Consider the following 19556-nt stretch of genomic DNA (forward strand, 5'->3'; position numbering starts at 1 on the left):
GTGATCCCTCTAACCACTACTCCATACTGGTTCTGCAGAATGGCCCCTGTCCAGAAGGCTTACATTTAACATTAGGTAGAGAAGATCACTTTTTATTGAATACTGCAGAGAAAGTTCTATATTTGCTCAATCAAAATGTGGTTTTGAATATTAAAACTATTGTAAATCAGTAAAATATCTGGGTTGGGGTCACCAGACAAAAGCAACTGCAAATGTTTTCTATCACTGGCATTTTTGCGTGAAGGGAATGTGTGCTAAATCCTGATATTGTTCAAATTCACTTGCTTCTTTCACTGACTGTTGCATGACGGATTGAAACAGCAATCCCAGGGAATCATTTCCCCCCCCCCCCAATTTTCTACAGCTCTAGTACTTGATGCGCTTCTTTCAGCCGCAGATATGTCCTACGAGGAGGCCAGCCATCTGTGAAGTGTTTCGCATGAAAGATGCTTGATAATCCTGTCTATTGTATAAAGAAAATATTACCAACAGCAAAATCATTTTCTCACATCAGTTCAGCTATCTGTAGCCTTTCTCCCCCCACATAGGAGATGAGAGGAGAAAAGGGAATATCCCTGTTGTCCTGTGTCTGTTCAGGGTTTGGAAAAACGTTATACTCTACCCTTCAACTATTATTTATTCATGACATACGGTGTGTCCCAAGGAGCGCAAGGGGGCCTATATGGGCCTCCCCATTCCTCACTTAATCCTCACAACAACCCTGTGAGGGTAGGCTAATACCACAGATGCATTTGCCTAAGCAATGGCTAAAGGAAATTCACAGGTAGCAGAAGAGGCATAGCCAGCACAACACATGAAGAAACTGTACATCTGCTATTTTTAAAGACATTGTTTGATCCGTTATTACTAAAGTAGTACCAGCCTTCAGGCACTTGGCATCAAGCACCCTCAGTCTGTTGTTTTAGAAAGCTGTTGTGGTGATTTGAGATGTTCTGATGTCATGAAATGTTCATCAAATTTCTAGTTCATGTGGCATAAGAGCAAGGTCTGATCTATACATTCAGCAGAATGACATGATAAACAGCTTCTTCTTCTTCTTCTTCTTCTTCTTCTTCTTCTTCTTCATTTCCCTGGAGACCCCCCCAAAAGATCAAGAATGAGTGAACTCTGGAGAGTTTGTAAAGTTATGGAGTGGTAGAACGAACTGTACTGATTTGGACTGTAGATGGGGGTGCCACTTTTAAATGCTCTCTTTTCATGTTAAAAAGAAATCCTTGCAAGTAAAATAACACTACTAGCACACAGGGAGCTGGCTGGCATGCTTCCTCCCCCTCCTATTTTACATAGAGCAAGGTAGAACCGAGAGATGGTGACAAGGAGAAATGTGGAAAGAATATGAATTGACCCCCCTCCCCATGTTCCTCATTCCTTTCCTTTCCTCCATTGTCTTCCATGCTGTGCTTTGGATTCTCCGGGCCTTGTCCACATGTGCTTTGTGAAGCACTGCTCACCTTCATGCTCTTACAGTACATCAATAATTATGCTACAAGTGGGCATGATTCTTAATTTTACACTTTTCCTTACACCTGCTGCCTCTTTCTGTCAACAGTGTTCCTTACACCTGCTGCCTCTTTCTGTCAACATCCCTGTTTCTACTTTCTCCCAGAATGGAGAATATTTTGACATAACTTGCAACTTTTTCACATTTTAGGGTCAGCAGGGAAACCTACATTTACCTGATACACTTACAATGTTACAATGAACTTATAAAACACAACACTTTCCCCAGAAAAGTTAAGCATTTGAAATTTTTAAAAAAACTTTTCTGCTCCACAGGACTGATTTTCTCCATTTTGTTACAAAAAGTTATTAATGATTAACAATGCTAATGATTTATGATTTTCTCTGTCTTCCCTCTTCCCACATATCTTTTTATTAGACTGTTTTGAGAATAGTGGTTCTTGGTATATGGGACTACATTGAAAATAAAATAGAGGTAAGCAAAACCTCTGTTTTTATATTTAATAGCACCTCCATCCTTTGCAACACACTGTGCTGTGTTATTGTTTTCATTATTTTACTCAACATATATTCTGCCTTTCCTCTCGAAGAAGCCCAGGGAGGCAAATACATCAGTACTAAAAACAGTTTAAAAGGCTTCTAAAAACAGTTAAAAACATTCTCCCAACCAGTGATATATCAGGTTTGCCAAGAACAGTATATTTCAGCTATCTGGGTGAAGAGGAATATTTTTAGCTTCCGTAATTAGCAATTAAAGAACACTGGGAAATGATTAGTTGTACTTAACCTTATTGTAGTACTTTTGGAGACTTATTGGTAGCAAGGAATGCTAAAGTTCTGTTCCATGTGTGAAGCTGCCTTGTCTCAAGTCCTGTGATTTGCCCATCCAGCCCAGGAGGGGCTCTCCAGAGTCTTGGCTCATCTCATTTGCCACCTGATCCTTTCAGCTGGAGAGCCCTTGGTCCCTCCTCAACCCTAGGGATTGCCACAATAGGACTAGATTCTGTAGCCCACTAAGAAAGTCCTCTGTCACTAACTAACTAACTAGGATTGTTTCTTCTTTATTCTAGTCTCCTCCTCTCTCAGTCGAGCTTAATTTCAAATGCCCTAGATGCTGACCTGATATTTGTACAGTTTATTATTAATTTTAATGAGTATAGTTCATACACTGGTAATTAGTGGCTGCATTTGCTCATCTTACTAAGCCATAGTGTGGTTTTGATAAACCGTAGTTTGCTTTCATCTGGATCTGGAGATCTTAACTCCGGCTAGTTTAAATCAGGAGTGGGGAGCATGTAGATGTTGTTGAGCTCTCAACCCCCATCATCCCCAGCCAGCATGGTCAAGGAGAATGGGTTGCAGTCCAGCACCAGCTGGAGGGGGCATAGTCCTGATTTAAACAGCCTAGTTTCAGTAATTATGGGTTGAAATTGGCTTGTTTAAAACTCATCGTCTGTCCAAACAACATGACAAGCTACAGTGAAATAAAGTGGTAGTGAAAGCTTCTGGATTGCTCCTCCCAGCTGTGGAACAGGGAGAGCCGCACTATGTGCAAACATGGCTCATGTGGGGTGCCTTTGTTTAATGGGTGGAGAGCTGCTTTGGCCCCAGAAACTGAGCATGACTTGACCTTGAATGAATAACCCTCTGAATTGCTTGGGACAAGTGCTGAATGCCACTGAGACATGCAAACCATTCTAAGTACCACAGTATGATACATTGCTACATAGTTCTCCAGTGCAATGGCCCATTTCAGGGGGGGAACTGTTAAGTCTTATTAATACAATAAAACTCATTTAGCTGATCCTCGATTAGTATCTTACTGAGATTCAGGTGCTACTGCAGATGTTTGACAAAAAGCTTATCTGATGCATCCAAACGTTTATCCCCAGTTAAAAATGAGACAGTAATAATATCCATGACATCAATAGAAAAGAAAGAAGCCAGAAGGAGGAATGGTTTGACTCGGACTTGATGTTTGCTTTGTTGAATGCATTTTGATATTTGCATTCAGAAAAGGAGTGAGTAAAATGCTGTTTGTGAAATCCTTTTCCCATTAGGTATTTGATGGTGCTGTGATCATCTTATCCTTGGCTCCAATGGTGGCTTCTACAGTGGCGAATGGACCAAGCAGTCCTTGGGATGCTATTAGCCTTATTATCACACTGAGAATTTGGAGAGTGAAGAGAATTATTGATGGCAAGTTATCGATAACTTTTGTAAAGATTTGTGGAGGTGTAGGAATTACTTTTTAAAATAGTCAGTACCTCTTTTCAAGTAGAAAGCCAGATTTTAGCTGGATAACCCTCACTGATAAGATGGGGAAATTACCAGTGTTCCTATGGCAACTTTTTTTATATTGTTTACCAGTTTCCTAGTAGCTGTGGGTAGAGTGTGAACTCTGCACTAAAATAATCCCTAATTTAGGCAGCAGGAACATATTGTTGATTTTTTCAGAGTGTGAAAATAAAATGTGTTTGTGTGTATGTTTCAAAATTGGGATAGAGAATTTTGGGGAACTATGCAGGGGAGGGACTAGGGAAGTGTGGGAATTGTACTTAACTGTGAAATCTTGCATCTGTGCTCTCAAAAGTAAACCCTGCTGAGTGAAACAGGAATTACTACTAGGTAAATAAGTGCAGGGTTGCAGAATACTATATGAATATTATGCAACCATAGTTATGATCTTTAATGTCCAGTTGATTTAAAGTAAAGCAAATCAAGCCCGTTATTGGATTTCTCTAACTGAAACTAATAAGACATAAAATTGACCGTTTCAGAAACTTAACTGCTGTTGAATAGTAGTTGCATTTATTAGATGCATGACCAGCTTTTCAAATAAACTCAGAGATCCCTTTGTTGTGGTTTCCAGCCTACGTATTACCAGTTAAGGTGGAAATGGAGATGGTGATTCAACAGTATGAGAAGGCAAAGGTCATTCAAGATGAGCAGCTGGAAAGGCTAACCCAAATCTGCCAAGAGCAGGGAGTAAGGCAAAACTATATTTTCATTTTATAAATGTGTGTCTGTTACGGATTTTAATTTGTATGCTACTTTGCCACAACATTTTTCACCCAGAAGTGGCTCGCAACACTTCAGATTATGCTAGACTCCAACTTTCTCCAACCAACATGGCCAAGGGTTAGAGATTATGGGAGTTGTAGTCCGGCAGCTTCCAAAAGACTACAGGTTCCACTATCCATACTATGGGGGTTGGGCCAGAGGATTCAGCACATGTTTTCCATACCTGAGATCTCAGGTGGGATAGCTGCTATCTCCAGGTACTCCAGACTGCAGAGGACCCAGAATAACCTCTGCTAGTCCATGCAAGCAATACTGAATTGGCTGAAGCAGTCGTCTGGGTCAGTGGAAGGCAGTGCCTCCTGCGTTCCTATGAGGTTTTGCAGAGGGATCCGAAGGATAAGAGTGTGAGGCATCTATGCCATTGAAATGCTGCCTCATACAGATAGGATGAGGGTGAACAATAAAAGGTGATTGCAAAGCGTTCAAAGTTAGCAGAGCTGTGTAGATTATTAATGACCACCCTTCCTCTCCCCTTCAGTTAATTCAGGTAGCTTTGTGGGTTTTATCCTTTTTAAAAAACAAACCGTAACACTGGAAGTTGAAGAATTCTTGTTCCCTTTCAACATGGTAGATAATTTGTGAAACAGATTTTGGTTCTAATGACTATACATTTCCCACTGGCAGCATTTTTGTTCTGCTTCTTTTTATTCTTCTTCCCCTTCTTCTGCTTCTACTTGCAATAATGTTAATTTATTCCTAACAACCAATCATTTGCCTGTTTGTTGGAAGGCAGCCCAAATCACCCTGCCTTTTATTCTAGTCTAGTTCGCAACTGTCTCTTGGTTTGCGTGGTGTATGTTTGTTTTTTAAAGAAATAATGTTAGCAACAAAGGCCCAAATTAATGGAAGTAAACATTGGATGGTGTCCCAGTGGCAGGTGAGCATTCAGGCATTCCGTCCAAAGAGCAAAATGATGACTGTTGCATTAGAGAAGAGCAAGCTTCAGCTTTAAAGCTTTCATTGATCTCTCCAAGGCTACGCCAGACATCCTCTGCTACTGGCTATTTAAGAGAACTGTATGATTCACAGAGAGTTCCAGTCCTCTATATATTCAGTAAAGCACTAGACAAGATGGGGTGGCCCACCATAAAAGGCTGGTGTTCCCTTGGGTCCCATACTGGTCCCTGTCCTTTTATGGGTGTTTATAAATAATTACTTAATGCAGCGCACTGCTGAGGGGGATTTATTATAGTGTATTTAGTTCTTTGTCTGAGAGGGACTGAAGGCTGCTTCAGAAAAAGGTTTGGGGGTTGTGTGTGTTTTCTTATTTATTTAATTTAACTGGATTTATAAACTACTTAATCATCCATAACCTGTAGGAAAAGGAAATAATAATAATAATAATAATAATAATAATAATAATAATAATAATAATAATAATTTATTTATACATACATATATACATGCATACCTCGCCCATCTGGCTGGGTTTCCCCAGCCACTCTGGGCGGCTTCCAACAAAATATTAAAATACAATAGTCTGTCAAACATTAAAAGTTTCCCTAAACAGGGAATGTCTTCAGATGTCTTCTAAAAGTCTGGTAGTTGTTTATCTCTTTGACATCTGGTGGGAGGGCGTTCCACAGGGCGGGCGCCACTACTGAGAAGCCCTCTGCCTGCTTCCCTGTAACTTGGCCTCTCGCAGTGAGGGAACCGCCAGAAGGCCCTCGGAGCTGGACCTCAGTGTCCGGGCTGAACGATGGGGGTGGAAACGCTCCTTCAGGTATACTGGGTCGAGGCCGTTTAGGGCTTTAAAGGTCAGCACCAACACTTTGAATTGTGCTTGGAATCGTAGAATATAAAATGCTCTTTTAAAAATACTAGTAAAACAGCAAGTTATCTTAAAATTCAGCAAAATATAAGTAAAACCAGCAGTTATTAAAATATACATTGTAAGATAAAATTGCATATTAAAAATATGTGTCTGGATAGGCTTGCTTAAACATAAAAGTGTTTAGCAAGGGCCAAAAGCAATGCAAATATATACACTGCATATTAGAAAAAATGAAAAGTAAAACAAGCTTGGTTGCATTTTTGTCTGTTGGTCATAAGAGGGCAGCAAAAGCACTATGTTTGTTTATATGTGTTAATGAGCTCACTATTTTTTATACGGCTTGTCTCTGACATGCCAGTGTCTCTAGTACCTGTCAGAATTGCACATCTAGTTCATTGTATCAGAGGTCTGGATTTGCAAAAGCAAAAAGCAAATCATTGTTTTCTGGAAGAACCCGGGGGGCCTGGCTTGGTAAAACCTGGTTTCAAAGAAAGCAGGATGAAGTGTGTGTCAGTGTGTGCACAAGTGTGTTGACAAGATGGAGCAGACCCCGCTCAGCCACTGTAACTTGTTGACTGGTTTTAAACCTGTCTAAACAGACATGGGATATTCCTGTGCCTGAGGTGGAAAATCCAGGAGTGGTGAGCATCTTCTACTGAGCAGCTCACTTGAACAGTCCCCATGCGTATACACATACAGTAGAACCTCTACTCATGACCACAGTCTGTTCTGGAGGCCGTTCGGAAGTCGAAATGGGTCGCGGGGAGAGGCGCCGTTGTGCGCAGGCGTGGGCGGCAATTCCCCGTTCCTGCGCATACACGAACGGCAGCAAATCCGCCGTTACTACTGGGTTTGCCACGGATGTTGGGTGAAATGGACACGAGCGGAGGTGGACGTAAGAAGAGGTTTGACTGTACTTGAATGTGCCTAGCACAGGAGAATTTTCCATTTACATAGCTCCGTCCTGCTCTGCCTCTTGATAGTGCCACAGATCCATCACATAAGGCAGCTGTCTCACTTTCCTTAGGGGAGGGTCACCTTGGGAAATTGCGTTGGAATGGGAGCAGCCTCTGCAGTGTAATGGCTGAAGTGCTGGGCGTAGAATGAGGAGACCCCTGTCAACCCTGAAGCTTTGGACAACTTACTTTGGAGGGTCATGGTGAAGAGAAAATGGTTTGGTGGGAACAGTATACCGCCCTGAACTCCTTGGAGGGTAAATGGGGTAAAAATACAGTTAGCAGTGAATTTCTGAGTGTAATTAAGTTTAATAGAGCTTAAAGGGCATAGGATTCCAAGCCCCAAAGCGCCTTTAAAAAAAAAAAGTCAGCATAATCTGTTATAAATGTTGGAAGTAAGGAAAACCCCTCTTCCTGGAGGACATAGACTAGGTGAGCGTAAATGTTTCATTTGCCTTTTGACACATTAAATAGTTTTATTTTTTCAAATGTCCCATCTTGCTCTGTCCTGAATTGGGATTAAATAATGCTTTAAATTTAACAAATTTAAAATCAAATGAATGTTTTCAGGCAGCTGTGGCAGGCTTGATTTTGGAATACACGTTCAAACTTGAAAGATTATCCAATCTCAAATTTGCTGTGCATGCATGGCACATCAGATTGCAGCTTTCAAACCACACAAAGTGTTTGTTTGAATTTGTATTCTGCCCTCGATCCACAGATCTCAGGTTGGTTCACAACAGTGAGGTTTAGTTTTGTTCTTAATTTTATTATGTATTTTGTGGTTTTTATATAGTAAATTTATGTTGTGAACTGCCCTGAGATCTTTGGGTATGAGGCAGTATGCAGTTGCCAGGATCGGTGTCATAGGCTCAAACCATCTTGCCCTAGTGAGCAGCCTGGCCGCTGAATTCTGCACTAGCTGAAGTTTCCGAACTGTCTTCAGAGGCAGCCCAACGTATAACACATTGCAGTAATCTAATGTAAAGGTGATGGCTTTTGGTTTGTAACATATTGCTGTTAGATTTTGTCTACAGGTAATGCAGCTGTAAAAAAATGTTCCTTTTTCTTTTGAATGATAGTACCTAGAAATTCAGCCATCATTCTGTGGACACCTGCAGTTTCACATTGTTCCCCTTGCATTGTATGGCTTTTTGGTCCCAGTATTCAGTTTCCCGCCTCTGTACATGTGTGTGCATGTGCTTGGGTACGCATGCACACATGTAGTTGTAAATATACATCTTCCGACTGAGGGTATCATTCATGCATCTGATGAAATGGACTTCAAAGTCAGCAAAAGCTTATGTTCTTAACATTGCACATTACCGGTTGCTGTGTTTGCCGCAGTGAAACCAAACACCCTGGGCTCTCCACTTGACAGTACTCTGCCACACACAGATGTCAAGCTCAAAGCCGATAGCATTTGAAATGTGCATAAATCAAGTTGATATAACTGCTGTAACACAGATTATTATTTTTATGAATTGCAAACTGGGTTTTTGGATGCCTCTCTGTGAACATTGCCCAAGCACTAATAATTCAGAAAGTGTTTTTTCCCCAAGTGCAATATGCCTCTGTATCCACCCTTCCTCATTTTTTGTCTTACTCGTTCCTTCCTCCCTTTGGCCTCAGTTTGAAATTAGGCAGCTGCGGGCTCACCTGGCTCAGCAAGATCTGGACCTTGCTGCTGAGAGGGAGGCTGCATTGCAGGTCCCACACATGCTGAACAAGCAGAGCAGCAACCGATACAAAGTTGTGGCGGCTGGAGGGGATTCCGACGACGAGGCAACTGAAAACATCTCAGAATTGCGGGCCCCTCGGGGTGAGTAGTAGAGCCGGCTGCTTAATGCCACCGAACACGGTCCAACTGAGCACTGGTGCTATGCAGTCTTTGTTCATTTTAGTGGGACTTGTGTAGAATCTCCAGGGTCCGGGGGGGGGTGTGGGGGTGTGGATAAGCAGTTGTGGTTTGCCAAGATGAAGCTGCCAGGAAATTCATAGCATCCTAGAACTGTAGAATTGGAAGGGGTCCCCAAGGGTCATCTAGTCCTACCCCCTGCAATGCAGGAAGCACAGCTAAATAATCCTTGACATATGGCCATCCAACTTCTGTTTAAAAACCTCCAATGCAGGGGATTCCACCACCTTCTGAGGGATAATCATAAAAAAATTCTTGTAGCCCACCCATCTGACTGGGTTGCCTCAGCCACTCTGGGCAGCTTCCAACAAAGTATAAAGGAACACACCAAAACATCAAACATTAAAAGCTTCCTCAAACAGGGCTGCCTTCAGGTGTCTGTGAAAAGTCATATGATTATTTACCTCTTTGACACCTGGTGGGAGGGCGATCCACAGGGTGGGCACAACTACTGAGAAGGCCTTCTGCCTGGTTCCACGCAACCTCACTTCTTGCAATGAGGGAACCGCCAGAAGTAGCCCATTCCACTGTTGAACACAACTTAATGTCAGAAAGTTCTTCCTAATGTTTAGTTAGAATCTCCCTTCCTGTATCCTGAATCCATTGGTTTGGGTCCCACCCTCTGGAGCAGCAGAAAACAAGCTTGCTCTGTCTTCCGTGTGGGAGCCCTTCAAGCATTTGAAGATGGCCATCATATCACCTCTCAGTCTTCTGTTCTCCAGACTAGACAGACCCAACTCCCTCAACCATTCCTCATAAGGCTCTATTTCCAGATGACCCCTGGTCATCTTGGTCTCCCTCCTCGGCACACCTTCCAGTTTCCCAATATCCTTAAACTGTGGCGCCCAGAACTGGATGCAGCACGCCAGGTGGGAATTGGGAACTGGGTTTGCTCTCTCAGCAGTTTTGTTTCCAGATAAGTCTCTCTGAAATTTTGGGCTGGAACTCATACCACGAGCTTCTCCCGGTGAGCATGTGAAGTGTTCCCCCAGGAAAGATTACAGTTACCTTGTTAAAGCACCCATAGGTGTACTCTCTTCTTTGGACAGCCTGACATATATCTCCCCGTAAGGTTCTTTGGGGCCCCTCTCCTATAACACTTCATTTATTTTTACCTTTTGGTAAAAATAGGTATTTTGCTATACCTATATTGCTGCCCAATAGCGCATGTTCTCTGGGTGGTTCACATAAAATTAGCATTTTATTCGAGAGCTGCAGGAGTTAAAGAAGTGGGTGCAACCTCACATTTTATTTTTATTTCCAGGGGGTATTTTTTTAATTGACTGGCGTTGAGAACGAAATTCAACTGAGTGAAATGGCAGTATAGTAAAATGTTGGAAAGCGTGGCCTTAGTGCTAGAGCAGGCCAGCTACCCAACATGGTGCCCACTGGAAGTTCTTGGACTCTAACTCCCATCAGTTACAGGTCAGGGCTGGTGTGGGTTGTAGTCCGAAGGGCGCCACATTGGCTACTTCTATGCTAAAGTGTCTGGTCAAGATCAAGCCACTTTCCGCAAACATTTGTTTCAGTAAAGGAAGATTCTCAGCAAAGACTTTCTTTCTCCCTCACGATAGCAAAATGACCCCCATTTTTTTTGGAGTCCGTGACAAAATATCCATGCCAAATCAATAGGTGTTTTCTGGCTTTGTTTGTATTTGGCCCTGTGGCTTTTAAGAGTAATACTTTGCTTTTCCTGGAGCAAAGAAAACTTGCCACCTTTGTTATAGTATGTACGTCAGGGATGGGAAACCTGTGACTTACTAGATGCTGCTGGACTCACAACTCCCATCAGTCGCAGCCAGGATTGCCAGAGGTCAGAGGAGATGGGAGCTAGAGTCCAGCAACCTGTGGAAGGTCTCAGGTTCCCCACCCCAATATAAGTGAACATTTCAAAATTGAAAAGTCTGCAGGAAGTGATTAATTTTGTGAATTTTGTGCAATAAATAATTCCTATTTGTTTTGCTGCCTGCACACTCCCCTCCCATGAGAAAGGGCGATTGGAAGATTTCTCAGCCTACCAGTAAGCTGTTGCACTAGTTGGCAGCAGCAGCAGCAGGGAGGTGAACGTGGATGGGATGGAGCCCCTCCTGGTCCTATAAGTATTTCTGGCACAAACAAATTCATGGTCAGTTTTGTTGTGCTGTATGATCAAATCCCATTTACCGCAGGCATGCCACTTTCCAAACTGGGTTTGCATCTAGCCTCCTTCATCCATTTACCCCTTTTTAATAAGATTTCTTAGTACCTTCCTCATGAGGATACTTTATAATTTATGCATGTTTTCCTCGAGGGTTACATTAGGAATGGACGAGAGTGGTTCACAATTCTAAGTAGGTCTGCTGAATTTATTGTGCTTCTGAGAGTCAGCCTTAAACTTTTATACTTTCTAGACTTTGTTTTCAGGTTGCCACAAGCACATAGTGTTCAAAGGCTTGGTCATGCATAAAACATAGCCAGATAAATCATTCTTGAATGTTGGTACATTACATTAGTACACTTAAGCGTGCAGAAGATTCACAGCCCGCTTGGAAGCAAGTCTGACTAAAATCAATTGGACTTAATTTTCAAATGTGTGCCTTTTAGAGATGGAAAGGCAGAATGCAGCATGTAACAAAAGGGAGTTTTTCTTTGATGTAATACGGACAGTATGTCTTCTGAAGTTCCTAATGGTATTGTGCATATATCTAGTGTATTCATGCTTTGTGAAAGTTTTCATACACTAGACATAGATTCCATAGCTTCTCTCCTATTCTACATTTGATTTTGATCTTTTTGGGAAGTATAAATATTGTGCTTTTTGCATAGTTGAATATATTGAGACAGCATCAATCAGCTAAAATAAATGTCGTAGAATGAAATAGAAATGGGGCCTCTCATGGGTTTTATGTCAACTACACAAAGAAACATCAGAATATAGTATGAACTATTTTATTTTTAATTCATTGAAATATTTATTTCCTGATTTTTACACCAAACTCCTTCCTAGGGCACTAACCGTCCGAGACAACTTGGGACTAGAGAGTTAGTGTGGAGTATTACCCTAGATTTGTTTTGTTCATCTCAAGAAATCCTGGTAAATATAATGAATCTTTATGCACAGAGGGCAATATCAGATTTTAGTTCCGTGCTTGCCACATATCCCCACACAAATTTCACCACCAATAATTGCCAAGCTTCTGGAATTTTTCCCTGCACATCTATGTTGCATTTCTCTTTCACTGTGACATGCTGATGTTGCAGTCTGTGGGCAGAGCCACACCATGCTTTTAAAGCCCATCCATCACACAATGGCAGCATGTAACTTCCCACCAAAGAATCCTGGGAACTGTAGTTTGTTAAAGGTGCTAGGAATGGTAGCTCTGCAAGGGAAACTGCCTTTTGCCTGATGGAAATGGCCTGACACGGAACCACCAATTGCATTTGGCCGTTCAGGCGTGGGTCACAGCATCAGAAAACTCTGAAGCCTTCATCAGTGTGCCTAGAGAGGCAGAGGCATAAACCAGGCTGGGCAGTCATTTCCTGTGCAAAACCTGCCTTCAGGTCTCCTCAAAATCCTGCAGGTTTAGAGACCTTCAATTCTGCCTTGAACAATGGGCTTTTAGTGAGCTGAATTACCTAATTCATGAGAAACAGGATATTCCCTCTAAAGCTAATTATATCTCCCCCACCCATAAGGAACAATGGAAACATTCAGCGTGGGCTACTTGACCATGAAGGGCCGCAAAATTCCAAGAGAAACGTTAGACTTTTGCTGATTTCTCCTCCCCTCCCTTCATAATGATATTTTTATGGAGCAGTCCATAAGTTAAAGCTCCTTGGAGAGCAGCTGAAAATTTCACTGGTGTATTTACCTGGGACTTTGTGCAATGTTGGAAGTCCTCAAAGCCACAGGATCATGTTCTGTGTGCTACAGACACCAGCGATGCAAGCTGTACTTAACTCTTAAACAGTGCAGTATCCAGATAACTTTTCAATGATTACAGACAGTTTGCAGTTAGTTCTTAACCCACATGTTTATTTTTACCTACACAGGTGATTGACAATTGGGCAACTCTGCCTGCCTGTCAAAGGTGGTCCATGGGGGTGGGGAGGGGAGGATCTGGCCCACCAGCCAGATCCCGTCCTCCCTCTAACGTGCTGGGAGCCAGAGCAGCTGTGTAAAACCCGGACCCAATTCACAGCCTCATAGCTATGTTTGGCCTTCCTGCATCTTCCCAGCCATCATCCAAAGTGCCTTATTTGAATGGTACACCCATGCGTAGGTGCCTAGTGACATAGGCAGTGGGACAAGAGCAGCGGGCAGATGGGGAGTGACAGCATCCAATCTGGAGATGTGTTTGTGGTCAGAGCGGGTGGTGGCGGTGGCAAATTACTTAAATTTCATTTCTCCAGTTACAGAATGACCAAAATGGGGCTTTTTGGGGTGTTCATAGGAATTATGTCAAAAATACTTAAATATAAAGAAGATGCCCAGTCTTTTCTGCTAGGTATGAAGAATCTCATTCTGGCAACCAGGCAGGGATGTTCTTTGCACATCTGAGTAGAGTTGGTTTTCAGTTTCAGACTGTTAATTGTGTTGGAAATGACTTGTGAAGGTTTTGACTAATGAAGAATGGGAATGCTAAAACTTTATCTAGCATTTGGATGGAGTATTCACATCTTTGTAAAATGTTACCTATTCGCATATTGCTAGCAGAATGTTCTGCAGATGCCAAAGACAATCTTTGACAGTATATGGCAGTCATACCAGTATCAACCTTTTTTCTATTGAGTTTGCTCCTGTAAAAATCCTTTTAAAACTTGGAGATAAAAGCCCCAGTCTTCATGGCATGCCAAGATCACAATGTTAACTCATAGTATTTCCTTTTCAATCCATTAATCTTTTTCTTAATACATTATTAGAAATACACATTTCTTTTAACCTTTGCAAGTATGCAGTTGTTTCCCTATTCAGGCACACATCCTGAAGACCATTTTTGGACAGGGGAAGAAAAGGGATTATAACATGTTTTAAGCATTCCTAACCAACTACTTCGTTTTTTTAATGGAGTTAGTTGTGATCTTGGGGGTAGCAGATTCATTCTGGTGGTGCCCCGTTTCTCTCCCACTTTTCCCCTTGCGTTAATTCCTGCAGCCCTATAGCATTGTCTCATCTTCCATTAAAACAATTAATGCTTTGTAGGAAGCCCTTGGAACCTCGGAGCGTGTGTTTGTTATGCTGTCCCCAGAGATAGCTAGTTAGCTTATTAAATGAAGTTGCAATAAGGCAGCCAAAGTGAGGAGGCAATAATGACATTAGACTGTCTTTTATCTGAAGCTGATCCATCAGTGACGACTCTTTGCTTAATAAAAGGCAGCCTGTTTGTTTTGTCATATGCTGGCAAAGTTAAATTGGGTTTAACTAAGATGAATGCACTTGCATTAAAAATGTTTAATCATTCTTGATCATAGATTGAAATAATGCAAAAAAAAAAGTTACTTTACAGGATAGAAATAATGCAAAAACACTTATCTTAAATAAGCTAGAAATAGAAGTAATACCAAAAAAGCTTACCTTATGGTAAATGGTAAAAAAATCTAATTAATTAATTAATAAGCTAAGTTAGTGCAGACAAAGCTATTAATCACTAGGGTAGTGAATTAAAAATGTGTTATGAAAAAGAGCAGATAAGATATTGGTCAAAATATTGGTCAAAAATGTGTGTGTGAGAAGGGGAATCCCTCTTTGCTGATGTCAAGCATCTTAAATTTTTATAAGTACTTTAAAAATTAAAGCTGTCTAATTAATCACAAGTTATGTGGTCACAAGATTAATCCTATCATTAGATTATTCCAAGTGTTGCACGTGCCCAGTTGCCGAAAGCTCAGTGGGGGGAGTGGGGGAGGGGCACATGCTCTGCATGCAAAACATAGGATCCGTCTTTTGGATTTCTAGATGGGCAAAGACTTAATATGGTGTTAGGTAGATGGACCAGTTGGTATAAGGCAGCTAAAGGGGGAAATGCTACTTAATAATATCTTCTTCTTAAAAAAACAGCACCAGACAAACCCACTAGTGATGTTAGGGGGTGCTGGAATTGGAGCACTTACATTTGCTTAGCTATAAACCTAATAAAGCTATCGTCTCTTCCAGTAATATTGCTCTGAACAAAGAATAACTTTACTGAGAGAATTGAGTCCCAGCAGGCAGAATTCAGTAGGAGCAGTGGAAACTTTAAAAAATGAATCACAAATGCTGTTAGCCATAAGCTTCCAGCTGTGTTCTCTTAAAAACAAAGTCATGAAGTTGCATTGAGTGGTGCCCTGTGGTGGAAGTGCAAAGTATCGCCGATGAAACTGCTAAATATCCATCATAATGAAGTGGACGAAACTGCCTCTCTCAAAACATACTGAAGTGTGTTCATCTTTTGTGGCTAGCAGCAAAAGGATAAAATTTATATCTCCAGGCTTGCAAGAGAATTTACTATTCATTTCCCAAATTTCAGATTCCCCTGAGTATAAACATATAACTTTGCATACCTGTACCTGAACATATGGTACTCAGAATCTTGTGTTCTTGTTTGCAAACCCCATGACTTGAGCATAGATGCTTTCAACTTGTAGAAACACGATCATTACCTAAAAAGACAAAAATGAACAAGATGGATATCGGTCATGTATGATCTAAGTGAGATTCCTGCATTGCAGGGGGTTGGACTAGAAGACCCTGAGAATCCCTTCCAACTTACATTTCTATAATTCTATTTTCCGAGTCTTGTGTTTCTCATACAGGAGAAGTTGCCTAGTCCAGGATCAAATGAGGACAATTTCTTGTCTCTAAATGCCCCAATCCCTTACATTAGGAGATGCAATGGAAGAGTCGTACTGTTTATCACTTCCTGTTGTTTACAGTGTTGGCCTTGGCTGGTACACAGCTTCCATTTCTCCCTCTCCTTGAATGCATGTACAAAGAAATCCTCCCCTCCCTTTTAAATCAGTTTAATTCTTATAATTCTTCCTTCAAAGGACTTTGGGTACAGTGATTCCCCCCCCGATGTAGAACACACATTTCTAAAGGTCCTTCATCCCCATTTACAGTCCAGCAGTGCCAAGGGGTTCTTCTGCTGAAAGCCATCACAGCCTTGAAAATGGATTATATTAATAGACTTCTAGTATAGACTTGAGTACAGTATCAAATCAGTAAACATCGTGGTTGAGGCTACTAGTCATACTTTGCATTCCGTATACCTCTGAATGCCAGTTGCTGGAGATCTTGAGGGTGAAAGCGCTGTTGAGCTCATGTCCTACCTGTGGGCACCTGGCTGGGAGCTCTGAGAACAGCATGTTGGACCAGGCGGGTCTTTGATCTGATGCAGCCGGGCTGCTCTTGGGTCCTTACGAATGTTGGCATATTGATCAGTTATTTGTGTGAGTCTTGGTCAGTGAATCTATTAGAGGGTTTCCCCTAGTCCTGCTTTCCAGTGCTGCATTCTGAATAATGGATCGCAGGGGTTTCCATCCAGCTGTGTGTTGCAGGTTGCCAACCCTTCCAAAAACGTTTCTGCTCCCTCGTAGCTGCAGCACCTTCAGTGTTAGCACACAGAAGGGTCCTTCACAGCCTCTCAGCATCCCTGGCCCTCCGAAGCAACATCGACCTAGCTGTGTACGCCATTATGGCTACATGGCATTTATAGTATCAATTATGGATGACTGAAATGAAGTGTATTTTAACAGCAGATAGCTGAAAAGCCTTGCAGTGTATTCCTAATCTGGTGGTATTGCCTTGAGCTACACTGAGGCTTCTTTTTAAACTCAGACATTATCAGAAAGCACACCTCTGACTGCAGGCATTTAAAGATCAACAGAGGCCAAAAAAGCTTTTAAAGAGCCAATGAAACCAGGAAGGCATCCATGTTCCCTTTCAGTGTCAAGTTTGATTGCCGTCTTAGGAGTGCAGCTATTTTCAGGTACCAAGCGCTTAGTGGTTTGGGCCTTGTTGGGTGGAGAAAATGTGCCGCGGAAAACATCTGTTCCTTTCACCTGCAAACCACAATGTGCTGTGAAAAAGGCAAGGCTGCAGCCACAGAAGCCCAGGGGGCCGTGGAGGATCTGGCTCAAAGGAATGAGCATAAATTTGTCCTCCCTCCCCTCCGCCCTCCTCCTGAAACACAGTATCAAAAAGAGCACTTAAAAGGAGAGGATGCTTTTAAAGCATGTGATATGCCTCAAAGTGGGCAGATCAAGTTGCTTTTCTGCTTGGGTGTTCTTGCACTTAAAAAAACCACGTCATTTTCATATCTCCACAGCAATGTTTTTCATCTCAGCATCGTGCAGTATCTCTCAGCATCTTACATTTATGTTGCTGAAAAATTGTAGAATTAACTCTGTTTTCCTACTGGAAAATAATGTTTTTCAAGGAAACTAAAGGGCTAATCTCTCCAAAAACTGCCCTCTGCAAAGGTTCCACAGAAAAGAGAAAAAGTTGGCTTAGAAATCCAAATTCCATGAAGCTTTGCATCTCCTCCCATTCAATATATGGGGAAATCAAAACATCTGTAACTTTTCATTTTCATAGAATTGGATGACATTTGCAGGCATTGTAGGCCTCCTGAATGAAGAAGGCCTGCCAAATGATAAGGGAACAGATGTGTATTTGTGCTGATCACCATTTCCATTTTGATTCCCATGCCCCTCCAAAAAAGGAATCATCTATAACTTGTTTTCTTTTTGGCAGAACTGAATTAAGCTTGCAGGGAGCCCCTTAGAAGAGCTTGAACGCTGCCAAATGGAAGGATGGCTGTGGCTATAAGGGCAATCTTTACAGTTTGGCTGTCATTAAAAAGGGATTCACTTAATTTGTAGGCAATTTATATGGATGTAGCATAGAAGAGAGAGGTGCCCCTAGGGAAACAGCCAAATTACAGAGAAATAGGATCAGGGTTTCTTTTTTCCCAATTTTTATTTTCAAAGTTTCAAAAAAACCCAATTTTTTACACATGCACACAGGTTTATATTAAACCATAATCCATATCAGTACATTTATGGGGTTCCCTGAACCCCCGGACTCCCCCCCCCCTCCCTTGGCTTCCAGAATTTAACTTCCTTTTTTACTGCTTCTAATTACATTTATCTAAATTATTACACTTCAATTTTATCCTTTGTTGTTTTAAATTACAAATGCTATGTCAATCCTGCTAACATCTTTAAATGTTTACAGTGTTATTTAATATATTCTACAAAGTTATGTCATTCTTTGTTGAATTTCTTATCCTCTTGGTGCCTGATCTTCCCGGTCAGCCTTGCCATCTCCGCCTAGTCCATCATCTTCATTATCCATTCTTCTTTCAATGAGGCTCTTTCTTCTTTCCATCCCTGGGCAAATAACATTCTTGCTGCTGTCGTCGCATACATTAACAGTAGTTTCTTAGCCTTCGGTAATTCTTCTATTATACCTAATAAGAAAGCCTCTGTTTTTTAAACAAAAATTATTTTAAACTTTCCCCCCAGATCATTATAAATCATTTTCCAGAAGGCCTTTGCTATTTTACAAGTCCACCACATTTGATGGAATGTACCCACTTTAGCTTTAGCTTTACGCTTCCAACATTTGTTGGTCGAATTCTTATACATTTTCACTAGTCTTGTAGGAGTCAAATACCATCGGTACATCATTTCCATATAATTCTCCTTTAACATACAGCAGGCTGTAAATTTTAAATCCTCATTTCACAACTTCTTCCATGAAGCAAGTTGTATATTATATCCCACATCTTTTGCCCAATGTATCATTACAGATTTTACTTCCTCATCTTTTGTTTCCCATTCCAGCAAATTTTTACATTTTCAACAGAACCTTATCGTTGTTTCCCAACAGTTTTTTCTGTAACCTCGAAAAATTCTTTACCAAAACCGTCTCCTTTATCCACCCTAAAGATGTTATTTACCGTATTTTTCCAAGTATAAGACGATGCTTTTGGCTAAAAAAAATTAGGCAAAAATTGGGTGTCATCTTAGACACGGATAGTGAGTGCAGAGGGGGCGTGTGTGATTAAAAAAAAGCTAAACAACTTAATTTCTTAATTTTGGGTTTAAAAAAATAGGGGTCGTCTTATACATGGGGGCGTCTTATACACAGAAAAATACAGTAATTGGTGATATTGTAGCCAATCAGTTAGCAGATGTCTTAGGTCTTCAAACTTGGTAAATTTCAATTGGTTTTCCTCCTCGGTTAACAACTCTATATACGTTGCTGTCAGAGACTGCCTCCAGGTCTCAGCTCACAGAAGACCAACGCTAGCCAGCAGAACTGTACAAAAGTCTTTATTGAAGTTTAGTTCCCATTTTCAGACTCTAGCGTGCGTCT

The 19556-nt window shown here is 41.4% G+C and overlaps 1 protein-coding gene across 6 annotated transcripts in view; it reads left to right on the forward strand.

The window, feature by feature from the left end:
* TMEM266 (transmembrane protein 266) overlaps positions 1 to 19556 on the forward strand; it is a 104964-nt gene that overhangs the window by 78410 nt on the left and 6998 nt on the right. For 4 of the 6 annotated variants that reach the window (XM_028743051.2, XM_028743052.2, XM_028743056.2 and 1 more), the window contains 4 exons: positions 1901 to 1957; positions 3543 to 3681; positions 4355 to 4470; positions 8929 to 9118. In XM_028743051.2, coding sequence (XP_028598884.1) covers positions 1901 to 1957; positions 3543 to 3681; positions 4355 to 4470; positions 8929 to 9118 — 502 coding nt within the window. The remainder of the gene's footprint in view (positions 1 to 1900; positions 1958 to 3542; positions 3682 to 4354; positions 4471 to 8928; positions 9119 to 19556) is intronic. The other 2 variants (XM_028743055.2, XM_028743058.2) reach the window with 2 other exon arrangements.

This window comes from Podarcis muralis, chromosome 9, assembly GCF_964188315.1.
Source record: "Podarcis muralis chromosome 9, rPodMur119.hap1.1, whole genome shotgun sequence".
Taxonomy (NCBI): domain Eukaryota; kingdom Metazoa; phylum Chordata; class Lepidosauria; order Squamata; family Lacertidae; genus Podarcis; species Podarcis muralis.